Source organism: Rasamsonia emersonii (genome assembly GCF_000968595.1).
Source record: "Rasamsonia emersonii CBS 393.64 chromosome Unknown ctg1118621760594, whole genome shotgun sequence".
Lineage (NCBI taxonomy): Eukaryota > Fungi > Ascomycota > Eurotiomycetes > Eurotiales > Trichocomaceae > Rasamsonia > Rasamsonia emersonii.
Genome location: NW_013562877.1, coordinates 7,576 through 23,173, shown reverse-complemented (window position 1 = coordinate 23,173; position 15,598 = coordinate 7,576). Strand labels below are relative to the sequence as shown.

Here is a 15,598-nt window from a genome sequence, read left to right as displayed (position 1 = left end):
GATGAATTTAACCAATTCACTATATGTGTTGGTAAGAGTTGAAGTTGTAGGGCTGACAAGTTCCCTGCGGAGTAATACAGCAATGCTCCGTCCTATTGGCAGCTCACCTCCGAGCGCAATGGCTCGCAGGCCAAGCTTTGGCCACTCCGCCAACAGCAACATTATCGTACCAACACACCACCCGCAAGGGCCATTGTCGGCCTGCAGTCATCATGCCAGAGGACTCGAAAGTGAAGGGGTTTCCAGACCTCTCATCGAAGCTGGCTGCCGCGCCCAGAAAATCGCTGTTCGAACGGCAGAAGGCCGAGGCGGAGGCGAAACGCGCGCGCGAAGAGGCTGAGACTGCGGCCGTCTACGAAGATTTTGTCAAGTCCTTTGAGAACGACCCCGAAACTCTCAATCGCCCTTCAACATCTTCAACAGGATCGAAGCCGAACACATTTGGCCATGGTGGCTCTGGGCCAGGAAGTCTGGGAACTGGCACTGCGAAGCGCCACTTCACCAGCTCCGGCACCCGCAACAGCGGTCCAGGCAGTTTAGGCCCGCCCCCGTCGTTGGCACGAAAGCGGACTCACGATGGATTCTATCGAGATAGAGAGAAAGATCAATCGCACGGAATTCTCGCCTTTGAAAACTCCCACGACCCCGCCTCCGCCTTCCGGACCTCCGACGACGAGGAAGAAAGAACTGCAGATGACAAAGATGCCGAGAAAGCGGTCGCAAAGCCTACGTTATTCCTAGCCTCGCTCCCTCCAGGAACGTCCCCGTCGGTCATTAAGGCTTTAATACCCCAGAATCTCACGGTGGACGGTGTGAAGATACTCCCTCCGTCCGGCCAGCCTTCCACGGAGCGGAAGTCTTTATCCGCTATTGTTACTCTCGCGAAGGAAACGCCGGGCTCTGATATCGACTCCGCAGTGAGCTCTCTACAGAACAAATACCTTGGCTGGGGCTATTATTTGTCCATATCTCGTCACCTTTCATCCGCAGCCATCAATTCTGGCATGCCTGTGAATGTTGGCCTATCGTCCACTAGCTCCCTGCCCTTTGGCGCGAAGGCGATTCAACAAGGCCCGCCAGGCAGACTCAGCCGTGCACCTCCTCCGCAATCGCATCGGGGTGGATTTGCTCCACCGGGTTCATACGGGTCGCAGTATGGAAGGACGGGCACAACAGCGCAGGTTGTGGTGAAACCACCATCGGATCTGAAGCAGCTCCGGTTAATACATAAGACATTGGAAAACTTGTTGACTTACGGTCCGGAGTTTGAGGCATTGCTCATGAGCAGGCCAGAGGTCCAGAAGGACGAAAAATGGGCCTGGCTGTGGGATGCACGCAGTACGGGTGGTGTGTGGTACCGATGGAAGCTTTGGGAAATCCTCACAAACCCAAAGGTCAGCAGGGGTCGACACGGAAGGAACGAGAAAGCCTCATCATTAATCTTCGAAGGTGGAGCAAGCTGGGTTCCTCCGGAGAAAGCGATCCGGTTCGAATATACTACGCAGATCGATGAATTCGTCTCGGACGATGACTACAATTCCTCCGAAGAGGACGACTCGGACATGGAGGATGAGAGGCGTCGCCACGCCGCAGATGACGTTGGCGGGAATGAGGATGGGGTGGGCTATATGAACCCTCTCCAGAAAGCCAAACTGACTCATCTACTTGCGAGACTTCCTACTGCCAACACCAAGCTACGACGTGGAGATGTGGCTCGCGTGACAGCGTTTGCCATTGAGCACGCAGGTGGAGGCGCAGAGGAAGTGGTTGAGATGCTCGTCTCCAACGTGCTCAATCCTTTCGCGTATACACATGCGAATCCAGATCGGGATGAGGTGCATAGCGCTCTTAAGGAGAATGATGCCCCCAAGTCGGACGCTGCGGAGAATGCAAATGCTTCCGAAAATCCGAATGAAGCACCCCGCGTATCGTCCAAGGAGAAGGTGGACACGTCGGCTGCTAAACTCGTCGGCCTTTATGTTATTTCAGATATCCTCTCGTCTTCTGCTACGAGCGGCGTTCGCCACGCTTGGCGTTACCGGCAACTTTTCGAGTCCGCCTTCCGGTCTCGAGGAGTGTTCGAGCATCTGGGGCGGTTGGAAAAGGAACTCTCCTGGGGTCGACTCAAAGCGGACAAATGGAGACGCAGTGTTGGAACGCTATTGAACCTCTGGGAAGGCTGGTGCGTCTTTCCCCAGTCAAGTCAGGAACACTTTGTCCAGATGTTCGAGAAGCCTCCTCCCACGGAGGAAGAATTGGCAGAAGAGAAAAAGAAAGCCGAGGCAGAGAAGGCCAGCGGCGTTTTCGGCGCTAAGGGGAAGAGTCGATGGAAGACAGTCGAAGAAGACGCATCCTCGGGAGGGAAGTTTGACCCCAGCAAGCCTGCAACTGAAACTAGCCAAGTGCAGAAAACGGACATGGAGCTTGATGGAATGCCCATGGCTGATGATAACATGGAGGGGGATATCGATGGAGAGCCTATGAGTGACATCGACGGCGTGCCCATGGAAGACAGTGATCTGGAAGATGAGAACATCGATGGGCAGCCTATGGAGGAAGATGAACCGGCCCAAGCTCAGCCTGATCTCGAAAGCACGCAAGCTGCGTCCGAAAAGCCTGCAGGAGAACAGTCATCTGAGGCACAGCGTGATTCCCTTCCAGCTCGAAAACCACGACCCAAGGCAGAAGACATGTTTGCAGACTCGGAATCGGGAGAAGAATAGTCTAAATTTTATGCCTGGCTTTTATTCACAATGAAGGATGGGGATTATAGTTCATGTCTACTAGAGGAGCACATTATTCGTGAGGCTAGATACCCAGCAATCGAAGAATTTCATCTATTGACTCTACGGGGTATTCAGGGCAAATTTGTAGATTGTGTATATAACTCGGACATCAATTCGTAATAGACAACTGCGAAGCTATCTAGATAGCTACCAACCCCGCTCTTGGAGCTATACAAGTAGAAACTGCTGAATCAACCAAGAGAGAGGGTCAACCTTGATGAGAAACCTAGAACCTGGAACTGTTAGTAAATAATTGCCCCTGCACAAAGTGACTAGATCGTTGAAGAGCAAGTAGCAAAACATGCTGTGCATTATCAGAGAACAAAAGGGTTTCACTCCATGGGTGTGAGTGTCAGAAGTTATCGTTTATGAACATCATGTAGACAGCAAGCAGTACGACAAGAGGGAGAAGGCGCAGAAAGGACATTACCTACCATATATATGCCAGTTTTAAGATGACTGCTGTGGTTAGCAAGACAAGGGAAGGCTGACTACATAAAGTCAGGAAGATAACAGCAGCAATGGTTGCAATTGTAGCTGGCTAGGAAAAATCCTTCACACAGTCTTGTGTGTGTTGTGAGATGGTTGAAACGAAGGACGAAGGAAGCTGCCGGGAAGAGAAATTTACAGAAACCAAAAGCCACTAACCTATTCTGACGGACCCCACCAAACCTGCCCAACCGGGTCCACAACACCCCTCCTTGTCGCTTCGGCGCTGAAGTTTGACCTCCGTAAACACCTCTCCCATATCAACAATCGCTCCTTTTCCCTCTCTGTGAGCCTGTCTGGCCGAAAGGCGTCATTGGTGGCTTTCTGGGTTTATATTTTGTGACAGTTCCTGCAAATAATACTCGTCAAGATGACTGGTGAGTTGTATTTGGTCCTGCGCCTGCTGCGCAGCAGTGCGAATATCTCTCAGAATGACTAGCTGACTCACTTTTGATGAATAGACTTCAACAGCGTTGCTCGTATGTTTTTCCTCTATTTGTCCCTGACTGCAGTCTTATTTGTTCGGGTGAATTCGCGCCTTGCATCACATCCTGACTTCGACGACAGAGCAATTCGTCCAGTTCTACTACAAGACCTTCGATGAGAACCGGGCCAACCTCGCCCCTCTCTACGTAAGCGGATACCCTCGATATACCAGAGGCTTATATTTGGAGATGATGGACATAGACTAATGGGCATTCGTTTGCATACAGCGCGACCAGTCGATGCTCACCTTCGAAACGGCGGCTGTCCAAGGTAGCGCGGCCATCATCGAGAAGCTGACCGTGAGTTTCCTTTGCCGAAATATAGTTGTCATCTGAGATTGCTAACGCATGGATGGACAGTCGTTGCCGTTCTCGAAGGTTGTCCACCAAGTCGCGACACTGGATGCCCAGCCCAGCAGCGAATCGGGTGGTATTCTGGTCTTGGTCACCGGTGCACTCTTGGTAGGTTCAAGACTGGCTTGATCCGTTTCGGAATTTGTCTGGAACGTCATGAGAGATCGAAGTCTAACTATTTGTTCAGGTGGACGATGAGCAGAAGCCCATGAGCTACACCCAGGCGTTCCAGCTGCTTCCCGATGGCCAGGGTAGCTACTTTGTCTTCAATGACGTCTTCCGCCTGATCTACCACTCTTCATAAAAAACAACGACTGTTCGATTGGCTAGAGAATGCGAAGGAATGGAAACAGTGACGGCTAATTGATACCAAACATTGTTACCTTGGGATGGAGAGAGTTTACAGTGTCGATTTAGGAGTAAGGGGAGATTGTCGACCTCAAGTTCTACACGAGAGAGGAAAAGACGCCGCGTGGTGAAAACCAGTGATGATTGTCTACTATGCCCTTTGTAAGAGGATCTTTTTTAGAAGTGGATGCGCTCATCCAGCAAATGACACGATCATTTATCCCTTTTTGAAATGAGAAGCACTTCCTCACCTCTCAAGAGGTGCTTGAGCTGCTTGTATGGTCTCATTCCGGAGGCGTTGTCACCAGAGATCCACTCTCAGGCTGCAGAGTTCTATAGAAAACCAAGGGCTCTCAGCCTCGATGAATACGTTGTGCCGACATTGGTTATGTGGATGCCTGAATACTTGTCGGCCTACTTAAGAAGTCTTACCGTGACTATTTCTGCTTGTAATCATTTCGCTCCCAGAATATGGGATTTTCTTATTCTTAGTTGGCGCCTCAATATTTATTGTTATTTATTGTTTCATTTGTTGTCAGTGGAGAAGGTTCCAAGTTGCCGCTTGTCCTGTTTCAGAGTTACTAAATTGTGGCCAGGGCCGACCGCGAAGGTGAGAGGCAAAAAAAGCAAGCTCAGCTGTTACAACTCATCTCCAGAAAAAAATTCTCTTGATGTGCAGTTATTTGAATGCGCACCATCCGCTAAGTGCTGTTTTATTCAGAATTCATTGAGATATCAAAGGTGTGCAGTTTCAGGCTTGCGGGCGTTGAGGCTTCGGGCCTTTTTTTAGCTTGTCGCGTTTTAACGCCGCAGCTGCGGAATCCCAACCTTCCACGTTGTTGTTTATTGCCCCCAAGGCCTCAGCTTCCATAGCTAGCTGTTACAGCCACTTATCTTCTTTTTTCTCTTGCGCCACTTAACAAGAGTGACGGAGAGGAAAAGCTGTGACTGATTGAACGTTAGTGATTCACTGCGATTTTGACAGACGCGTCTGAGCGTTACAAGATTCTGGAAGAACAGCAACCTGCCCAAATCCCAGTAGAGAGAAGGCGCGCAGTCAGGTCGGCCATCTTACAGGAATCATCATTCTGTTCTATTGTCTTCTTTCTGAACTACCGTCATAATGACTCTGGCTGAGGAGTTCCGCTCGCGGAATTTTAGTGAGTTCACCCTTCTGGATTCTTGCGTGAAAGTCAGGTCAGGAGCTAACAGTGCACGCCTCTCTTAGGTATCTACGGACAATGGTTTGTATCCTTTGTCCCTCTATAGCTGTTCATTTCGCTCCGAGTCCATAGACCTTCACTTTGCCTGCGTGTTCCCGAGCAAGTCCGCGTCCGCAGTGATGTCTATCCTACGGAGGATTCTACAACACGCAAGTCTTGAGAAAATTCAAGAGTGGAGCTGGGATAGCAGGCTACTGCGCTATATCTCATCATATTTTGGTGATTTCTGTTGCTGATTTTGGTCTCCATGTAGGACGGGCGTCCTGTGCATTTTCCTCTGCTTCGCCCTGGGCATTGCCAACATCTTCGCCCCCCTTCTGCGAATTCCTTTTAGCATAATATGCCTGTGAGTATTGGCAGTGCTACAAATCTTCTGAAATTTGGCTAACGGAGGGTTACTTTGGCAGATGCTCTGCATTCGTTTTGATCTTCATCGAGGTTCCCTTCCTGCTCAGGATCTGCCCGACCTCGTCCAAGTTTGACTCGTTTATCCGCCGTTTCACAACCAACTACATGCGCGCGGTTATCTATGTGGTCATGAGTGCCATACAATGGCTCAGCCTTATCTCTGGCGCATCCAGCTTGATCGCTGCTGCTGTGGTTCTCCTTGTTGCGGCTGTCTTCTACCTCCTTGCTGGCCTTAAAAATCAGGAGTTTGTTGGCAGCAAGACTCTTGGTGGCCAGGGCCTTGTTCAGATGATTGTGTGATGGTTGACGACATTGACATGTGTTTGGAAGAGAATGACTGATGGCAGTGATTTCCTTTCTTGTCCTTTCTATTGACAGTAACGAGAGTCCTTTTTGGACGCTGTCATCTGTTTCTTTAACTCAGCAGTTGGAATGACTCTTGCGATGTCATGTCATGTCTTGCTTTTGTGTTCCAGAACTACCATACAAATACCACTTTTGTTGTCGAGGCATTTCTTGCTGAGATGTGGTTGGGGAGAGTGAGTTGACATAACAGAGACAGAAAGAAAGCTCCTGCTCGTCCAGGATCCTTCATTTTTCGCATAACGATCCCATGATGTCAAGAAGACGGACTCGAGGATTTGAGATACTAACGATTGCATTACCCTTGTCTACCTCTCACTTCTTGCTAACCAAGGTCTATCTGTGTATATGTTTCTAGTTAGTTATATCCTTGTTCTCCCCTGAGTGAAAAGCACTGGAGTGTGGCGCGGTGCCGAATGATGTGTTGATGCTTGATAAAGATGATCGAATCTATCGTGACTGACTAAATGACTGGCTGCTTGCCCAGAACCCTTAGGGCTTGACGTCTATCAAGATAGTCGATTCGATCGACCGTTGTTGGTGAAAAGAAATCTGATCAAATTGACAGTGAACAGTCAGCCAGTCGGCTTTTGTAGGCCTGACTGATATTTTCTGTTTTAGGGATGGCTCTTGTTTCTCATTTCTTGTCTCTCTTACTTCTTTATCTTGTTTCCTAGTAACATCATATATGTGTATCAGGCTGTGTTTGTCATACTACCTGCTTGCTGCCACTACAGATATGTTCCAGCAGTTGATTCCTCTTGATCTATATATGAGAAATCTATCAGTCCACATCGGAGGATGCATCCAAAATTCCCTCCCAAAGTAAGGCACAGAATAATTCATCCTTTTAATACTATATTAAAACCAGCTGTACTCAAAGTGTCAGTGTTCATAGAAGTTTCTTCTCCTGGAAACAACCTTTTGTTATTTCGTTTTCATGCGCCTTCGAAGCGGCAGAGCAGACACTTCCGTCACTGTACTCTCTCATTTTCCCACCTGGGCAGAAGCGACCTCGACCAGAACAATGTCTCACGTGGTATTCCTTCACTTAACGAAGAAGATCCGTCACAGAATCCTGCGATATCTCACTCATGAGGAAGGGACCTTTCACCGCAGTCACAATCACCCGTCACTTCTCATCCCATTCACGTTTCACATTTCACTCCTCATTTATACTGCGCCATCTTATATTTATGTGAGGTGCTCTCAGCATGCTGGAGGACCTAAAGAGGAAGGCAGCTGCAGAGTCATCTTTGCAAAACAACTCTCCGCACTCTGCCAAAAGGCTACACCAGATGGCTCCAGCACAGAGCGTGTTTGCTCATGATGGCTTAGGTCGACGTCTCTTTCACAACCCCAAATACAGCGACTTGACGATTGTCTGTCGTTCTGAGTCGTTTGCAGTCCATCGGTGTATTGTCTGTCCCCGGTCTGACTTCATTGCTGCAGCGTGTGATAGTCAGTTCCAGGTAAGCAATATAGCTGAGCTTCAATTGTTGAAGTTTGCATGTAGTAACGATCAATTAGGAAGCATCTTCAAGGAGAATTGAGCTGAATGATGAGGACCCCCAAATGGTAAAGCGGATGCTCGAATACCTCTACACACTCGATTACGGAGTTGAGTCCATCGATGGGTGTCTTTCTCAGATGTCAGCTGGAGGTGTGGGAGGCAATGCCCCTGAGACCGGCCCCAACAGCAATCCACTTCCACCAGCGGCGCCTCAGGACTCGCTCGTCTTTCACATACACATGTATTTGCTCGCCGACCGGCTGCTCATCGCGGGTCTGAAATCACTTGCAGGAAAGAAGCTGAGTGAAAAATTGCGGCAGCGTCTCGATCAAGGATCTTTTTGTCAAGCTGTGGCTGAAATCTACAAGTTGGCCCCACAACACGATCCCTATCTCAGGAGCCTCGTTGTTCAGATAACACTGGATCGCCTGACGGAGTTGAGGAAGGGTAATGGAGCTGGTTCGGCGATTTTACCGAACAGTCTTCTCGTGGAAGTTCCAAAGTTCGCCTGCGATCTCTCTGTCAACATGATGAACAAGTGTGTTTCTGAATGGGAGAAGAACGAGCCGTGCTATAAGAATTGGACCAAAAATGTTCCTGCGGCTGCAAATACGAATACCCCGAACAAGGGTGGTAACGCGGCCAGAAAAAGCATGACGAACGCACCCACGCAGAGAGGACAATTCGGAAGGCAGTGAACGGTTTGCCGATCTCCATTTGTCTGCTCGACTCGGAGGACAGTGAGTGGCTCATCGATCTTTTTAATCCCGCATCTGCAACTCCGATTCCAATGGCGAAATCCTTTTCCGAAAGTTAATATCATCTAAGATAACCGACACAAACTTGAATAACTTTGATGACTGCTGTGCAATGAATAGTTCATGAGACAATTATTTGTGACCAATCAAGGACGGAAACTTTGCTTTGTGTCTGGTACTACCTAGCTCCTATGTATGTACCTAGCTACTGCTAGATTCTCGCAAAATGGCAAAAAGTAATGACCCAGTGTGAAAAATGCCGCATTTATTGCGTACAATTCAGACAGATATGGTCGTACAGGAAGATCAGTGCGTAGGTAGAGTGCTTATGCGAGGTTTTTCTCTGGTAGCCGCAAATGGCTCGGTGCATGAGGTCCTAAGGCTGTACAACGACGTCACACGTCCTTTAAGAGTTGGTAGCTACCCGTCTTCTCGACTGACCGCAGCGAATAATACCTTGACAAGGGCAATCGAGTACATACAATGCGGGGCAAAAAGGTGCGGAATGGCGTACACACGTGCAGCGGGGTTCGTTGGTGATCTACGGATCCTAGGAAATCGGAAATCACAAGCGATAGGGAGGAAATGGATTAGGTACAGTACCTAACCTACTTCAGACGTAAGGTTGTCTACCTAGCTAGGTACCTACCTAAGGTAGCTTATTGTAGGTTTGTTCCAGGAAATCTACGAGATATTGCGTGATAATATACCTGCCTAAGTAAAGTACAGCACCTACTAGGTAGGGAGTATAGGTATTCTCCAAAATGAGCAATTCCATATCAATTGGCTAGCAATTATCAAGTCAGGCAATTTTCCTTCGGTGCAGGTGATCAGAGGCATTATTGTACTGTACAGACATACAGTACATGCTTACAATGCGCAATGAGGTCAGACCTCTTGACTAGAGAGAATTGAGAATGCGGGGTAAAAAATCGGAGAAAGAGGGAGAGGGAGATCAAAGAGGGGTCAATATGCATGGATGCAGCAATCTAGGAGTCAGGTAGGACGAGTTGGATGATCTATCTTCAAGTAGCAAGGTGCATGTCATGTCATGTGCGTGGACTACGCTGTAGTATACCTACTTAGGTAGTACCCTTCGATTCACGACTGATTCGATTCCCAACTGATTCCATAAGAACGACCTACAACTGTTGGTTTCCATTGAATGTCCTTTTCTGAGGCTTAGATGAAGAAAATCCCACCTGTAAAAGACCCTTGATGTGAGCAGGTCGAAGGGGAACAACTTCGAACCTTCGCGTGGGCACTGGAAGGGGCGATGAGGCGATCGATCCATGATCCTCGCCCCCGTGATCTGACTGTGGCCCACCACCGGGTGTGGCGACTATCGTCGCAGGCTAACACTGCCTAGTCGGCAGCCTACTCGTGCCTAAGGCCCATCTTAGGTAATAGCCGGGCACTCCTACTAATTTTGGAGTCGAGATTGTGGGGAAGGAATCCCCGAAATCGTCACCCTGGCTTACGAAGTTACGAGTCGGAATATACCCCGTAATCGTATATTACTTCTCGTCCATGTGGCCTGGTTCTGCTTGTGCAAACACATTCGAAAATACTGTCACAAGTCCAGTTGATACTTGGCAGCCGGAAGTTCCCTCCCTACGAAACCACCTAAACGTGGCATGCATAATATACATCGTGGCACATGCATGCTGAGAAGTCAAAGAAAGTTTGCTTTTTGCGCGTATTAGTCGATACCAAATCAGAGTTCTTAGCCGCTGGAATCGCCCGCAGACCAAGGATCAACCGCCAGGTAGCAGAGTTTTTTTTGACTTTTTGGCCCTTTTTTTTTTTCCCTGTTGCCGCTTGCTGCCTTGTATGTACTCTGTACCGTGCCACGCGACAGTGTTGAAATCATCATTCTTTGGGCTGATGATTTGATCCTGACGAACAACGACTGGATTCCAGCCAATTGGTCTCGACAGTACATAAAAACTAAATCTACATGACAACTAATCAAAGTGTCCAGCGCTGTAGTGAGCACGGCTGGCATACACAGAAACCTTCGCAGTGCCCTACCTGCTCGTCATTGGCATACGATCTTCCCCTTACTATCTAGTCTTCTCCTAGCCTGGTCGGCTGCAGGAGTCATCCCTGCTAAGTGAATCTAGATGCCCGTCGTAGCCCGTACGATTGGTATTCAAGCGCTGTTGGTTGTTCTTGGTGCTTCCGCGCGTGAAATCAAGGTATCTGCCACGACCCGTTGGAATTGCCAGATTAGACACCAGCGGTGGCGCAGGCGATGGCGAGTCTTGCCCTGGCGGGGGAGGGGAACTTGGTGGAAAACCACGCAGAGGAGTAATAATACCACAGCGATCCGTATCCTCGTCGTCGGATGCGGCAGGGATCATGACCTCAGACAGCGCTAACCCACAGGGCAGAGCCAGCTGGCCAATCAGCGCTGCTTACATGGGACCCGGTTAATGCGACGGCGGACGCCGGTTGGCTCACTCACCCGGACCGGTTACAAAACTTACAATACCGTTCAGCACGCGTTCCAGCCGGCGCAGCGGGCTCACTCATGGCGTCAAAGGGCGTCACACGACCGCGCGCGACGGCCAAGTGGGCCGTGGCAGGAAGCAGACGGGGCTGGTGCAGGCATCTCGTAGACTCATACATCACCGACCGGGCCCCTTGGCCTCGCCAGCACTGCTATTTCTATCTCTTTGTCCCGGGCTGAGTCAATGACGACTGATCGCAGTCTGCCACCACCTGGCCCTGATATCCTGTCTGATCAGACCACGTTTCATGCCAATTGGCCGCATCTGATGCTCTTTCTCTGTCTTTGATCCTCCCGAGCCATCTCTGTCGCCCGACTCTGCGCTTTCTCTGCTCTCGGCGTTTCCGGCCAATAGTAGTTAGCCGTTATCCTCGAGCTCTTCAGATTCAGACATCAGGACCAGCAGTTGACCTGTCTGTCCTCTGTACAGTACAGTCGGTACTTGCTCCTACTTAATTGCTCCTCCAGGTAAGCCACCGCCATTCACCTATTATTAGCCCATTGCTCTTTTTCGTGCAGTCAGCAAGCTAGTGGCTGCCTTGAGGCAAAGGCGGTGAGGACGGTGCTATCGAATCGGCCTCTGATAAGCCTCGCTGCGCTTGCGTGCTCCCCCATCCTGCAGCTCTGCAATCGTTAGACCAGCACGCTATATTTTTTCTTGCCCTGAACTAAATCTCAAAGCCTGATCCAGCTCTCTGTTGAAAATTCTTCATCATCATGTTCCTGTGAACCACTTGCAAGGGCAACTGCCTGCTCTTATCACCATCGGTTATCCCCGGCGAAAGAAGGTGCAAGGGAAAAAAAAAGCCTCATTCCAACACCCTGTCTTCGTCTCTTGCCGTCAAAGTGCATGCCTTTGGATTGTTTGTCGTCCTCCTCCGCCAGTTATCTCTTCTGACTCACTTATTTGTGATCTGCACTCCGAATTGATTCATTGGTTCAAACACTGACTCAGACTTCTCCACTGCCAGGTTCTGATCTCTCCTTGACTCTGCCCACCACGGCTTCCGAAACGATCTTATAACATTCCCTCTCCCACCATGTCCGCTCCAACGGCCCCGGTGATACCTCCTCGACCGTCTAGGTCTCCGCGTCCCGCTGGACTTGATGCCTCCTCCTCCGACATCCCCAAAATCCCTCCTCGTCCTACCAATCGCCGCGTTGAGCGCTCCGTCTCCCCCATGCGGGATAGCTACGCCCCCTCTCCCTTGAATGAGCCCCCGAATGGCTCTAATCTCACCCGCACCACCTCCCACGATCCGCCTCCGCGTCCCCCAAGCGTGACGATCCCGTCTCTGGGCGAGGAAGGAATCGAATATGAAGACCTGCCCGTGGAGGTGTCGTCGTCAGAACAAGAACACTCCGTCCCCGCGGAGACGAGGAACGTGAGCAGCGACTTGAAGCTTCATGCTCCCAAGCCATCGCTGCCCTCATCCAGCGCAAAGGCAAAAGTCCAGGCGGTCACCCGCACAGACTCTCAGCAGGCTGCTGCGGCGGGTTTCGGCAAAGCGCCGTCTCCTTCTCATGACGAGTGGGAGCACCGCAGTCGTTCCTTGCACTCCAAGCCGAATGGCTCGCGTGCCGAATCGTCAACCGCATCCACCAAACGGCAATCCCTTAATTTTGAGGATGAGCACGGCATTCCCGAGATTGGACAGCGGGTCCCAATGTACCCCGGCGCGGGTGACGTGCAGGCACCGTCTCCCGCGCCAGGGTCGGCTGGGCACCGTTCAGGCCGCCATCACCAGCGCACTCGCAGCGGTCGTGAAGTCCTCCTTCCACCAGGCAGCTATGGTCTCCACGGCCATGGCGTTCCCGCGACGGATAAGTTTGAGAAGGCCTGGTATGACAAGCATCCCGATGAGCTCGCGCGGGAAGAGGGCCAGTATGGGCCAGGAATCGCCCCGCGTCCCGACTGGGCCTTGAGCAGTGAAGATCTCAATCGCATCGTCCGAAATTCGGCCACCAAGGGCAGTGGTCTTGGTGAGTGGTCCCCGCGCTCGACTGGAGAGATATGGTAGACCGATAATACTAACAATTGGTGAAAAAGGTACTTCTCCTGCCGTGACTGGCACACCCGAAGAGGAAGTCGGCTACATTGCTTCGGAAGAATACACTTCCCGTTTGGCCTCTCCCCCTCCAAATGCTGGTTTGCGACAGGACTCGCAGCCAGCCGTGGAGTCTCCTCTGCGCAAGGCAAGCTTCCCAGCCGCAGAACTGGAGCGGACCCGCAGTGCACAATCAGTAGCGAGCAGTGATGCTGGGAGTCATGTGATCCACGTGGATGATCCCTATCATCACTCGCATCGTCCGGATGGGTTCGCTCAAACCCCGGACCACGCCTCTCAGGGCCCGGCAGAAGGTGACGCGGAGCACGACGATGAACCCATTCTGGCTGCGGATGAAGTCCGTCCCGAGTCAGCCTTCCTCCACCCTGCCATCTCGCCGACTTTTGAGCACCACGACCTGGAGAGAACCCGAAGCCGGACCCCGAGCGCAGCGGGCAGTCGTCCCGCAAGTCGACCAAGCAGCCTCCACGGCGCTCCCGCTGGTCTGGCGCGGTGGAACTCGCGTGGTGAGGAATATGAGGAGACCCATACCCCTCTCGAGGATGTGGAAGAATACGAGCCTTTGTTCCCTGAGGATGAGAAATCTGAGAAGCCAGTGTCTACCGCGGAGCGCTTCAGAAACCGCGTCGAGCAACATCGATTCCCCAGTCAAGACATTTGGGAAGACACTCCGGATAGTCTGCAACTACACGCCAGTGTCTCCACACCGGAGCCGCCAAAAGAGGAGTCCAAGAGCACGTTTGAAACCCCGGAGGCCGAAGAGGCTCGAAGGAAGCAGACGGAACAGGTCGACTCGCACCAAGTTGCCTCTCACATTCTCGAGTCCAACGGCGAGGCTCATGAAGAACAACCATCACAACCAGACACGGTCAAACAGCGTTTCCCCAGTCGAGATATTTGGGAGGATGCCCCCGAAAGCCAGAAACTGGTCACGACGATAGAACCGGCGGACACTGAGGTGAAGAGTCCACCCGATGCGTCCACCAAGCCCACCATACCTCCTCGACCTAGTGTTCCTATCAGACCTCAGAGGCCCGCAAAGACGGATGTTTCTTCGAAGAATGCCTCCCCGGAGGAGAAGAGCAGTTCACCGACAGAGGTGCGGAAGGCACCTGCTATTCCCGATCGACCCAGGCCACAAGTGCCTGCTCGCCCTGCCAAGCCTGTCACTCGTGAGTCCACTGAGAATACTACGGCGCCGCCGGCGACCAAGCCCAAGCCGACTATCCCGGCTCGACCTTCGGGCGGGATTGCGGGCGTGAAAGCCAACTTCCTGTCGGACTTGAACTCTCGTCTGCAACTCGGCCCACAGGGACCCAAACCGGCCGAGAAGAAGGAGGAACCCGAAGCACCGGCGGAGAAGGGACCTCTGAGCGATGCCCGCAAGGGACGAGCTCGGGGACCGCCAAGGAGGAAGCCGGCTGCTGCGGCCCAGACGAAACTTCCGTCAATACCGGAGATCCGCATCATGGACGCGTGGAACGTGTGGCAGGTGGATGCGGACGGGAATTTGGTTGTTGGGCCAACCAGGACCGCGAAGGTGGAAGAAAAGGCTGTCGAGTCGGCAGATACGTCAGAAACTGCAGTATCTGAGGCGCCCAAGGCGCAGGAGTCGATTAGCGCCGCAACCGGCGAGTCCACCCAAGCCGATGAGACAACATCAGCCAAGGTAGAAGATGCGGTTCAAGCCGAGTCGGAGGCTGCTGTCGAACCTGATGAGCCAGCTGCCAAGCCAGAAGACAAGGATTCTGCGCCTTCTCACGAGACCGTCTCAGAGGACGTGGAACGCGAGGCTGCGTCGGCTAACGGCAAGGAGTCAGACGGGGACAAGCACGCAGAGATATGAGACGTTGGCAGCAAGGTGTCTGCGGATGTGAAGCAAAAAAAAAATATATATTTTTTCTCTTTCAGTCAATTCAGCCTGCCTGTCTGTCTGTTTATTGTTGCATTGAACACAAACAAATGACTAGACGATTTTCATTCGATCGATCAGATCGATCATCGATGCTTTCTAGATAACTACCATCATTACCTTACCTAGATAGATAGGTAGGTAGGTAGGTAGATATCTGTGTAATATTGATATCACATCATCATTATCGTCGTTATTTTACTCGTGTATGTTAATATACTGGATATTTTCCTGCCCCGCCTCTGAAATTTCCTTTTCTGGATACTGCCGCTTTCATGAGGGTGCAGCTGAGCACTGGTTGAGCACTCACTAAGCACCTACCTAAAGTCATGTAATAATATAGCTCGCTTACTATATTTGCAAACGCAACGAGCA

The 15,598-nt window shown here is 51.2% G+C and overlaps 6 protein-coding genes across 6 annotated transcripts; 4 read left to right on the top strand and 2 right to left on the bottom strand.

The window, feature by feature from the left end:
• On the top strand, positions 1-2,723 carry T310_7827 (uncharacterized protein; the record flags this gene model as incomplete). Its single annotated transcript, XM_013469392.1, has 2 exons — positions 1-31; positions 61-2,723. Coding segments are annotated over 2 exons (2,694 nt in total), but the record flags the coding sequence as incomplete, so codon positions are not given.
• A 922-nt stretch (positions 2,724-3,645) lies between these two features.
• On the top strand, positions 3,646-4,418 carry T310_7826 (Nuclear transport factor NTF-2; the record flags this gene model as incomplete). Its single annotated transcript, XM_013469391.1, has 6 exons — positions 3,646-3,652; positions 3,737-3,754; positions 3,843-3,907; positions 3,989-4,060; positions 4,121-4,222; positions 4,302-4,418. The coding sequence occupies 6 exons, from the start codon at positions 3,646-3,648 to the stop codon at positions 4,416-4,418; spliced, it is 381 nt and encodes a 126-aa protein (XP_013324845.1).
• Positions 4,419-5,894: 1,476 nt separating this feature from the next.
• T310_7825 (uncharacterized protein) lies at positions 5,895-6,688 on the bottom strand (the record flags this gene model as incomplete). The annotated part of the gene is made up of 3 exons (XM_013469390.1): positions 5,895-6,029; positions 6,085-6,493; positions 6,576-6,688. 3 exons carry the CDS (start codon positions 6,686-6,688, stop codon positions 5,895-5,897), a joined length of 657 nt encoding a protein of 218 aa, XP_013324844.1.
• Positions 6,689-7,670: 982 nt separating this feature from the next.
• T310_7824 (uncharacterized protein) lies at positions 7,671-8,667 on the top strand (the record flags this gene model as incomplete). Its single annotated transcript, XM_013469389.1, has 2 exons — positions 7,671-7,928; positions 7,987-8,667. The coding sequence occupies 2 exons, from the start codon at positions 7,671-7,673 to the stop codon at positions 8,665-8,667; spliced, it is 939 nt and encodes a 312-aa protein (XP_013324843.1).
• Positions 8,668-10,808: 2,141 nt separating this feature from the next.
• T310_7823 (uncharacterized protein) lies at positions 10,809-11,265 on the bottom strand (the record flags this gene model as incomplete). Its single annotated transcript, XM_013469388.1, has 2 exons — positions 10,809-11,107; positions 11,220-11,265. The coding sequence occupies 2 exons, from the start codon at positions 11,263-11,265 to the stop codon at positions 10,809-10,811; spliced, it is 345 nt and encodes a 114-aa protein (XP_013324842.1).
• Positions 11,266-12,282: 1,017 nt separating this feature from the next.
• Positions 12,283-15,157, top strand: T310_7822 (uncharacterized protein; the record flags this gene model as incomplete). Its single annotated transcript, XM_013469387.1, has 2 exons — positions 12,283-13,225; positions 13,293-15,157. 2 exons carry the CDS (start codon positions 12,283-12,285, stop codon positions 15,155-15,157), a joined length of 2,808 nt encoding a protein of 935 aa, XP_013324841.1.
• Between the last annotated feature and the right edge of the window lie 441 nt (positions 15,158-15,598).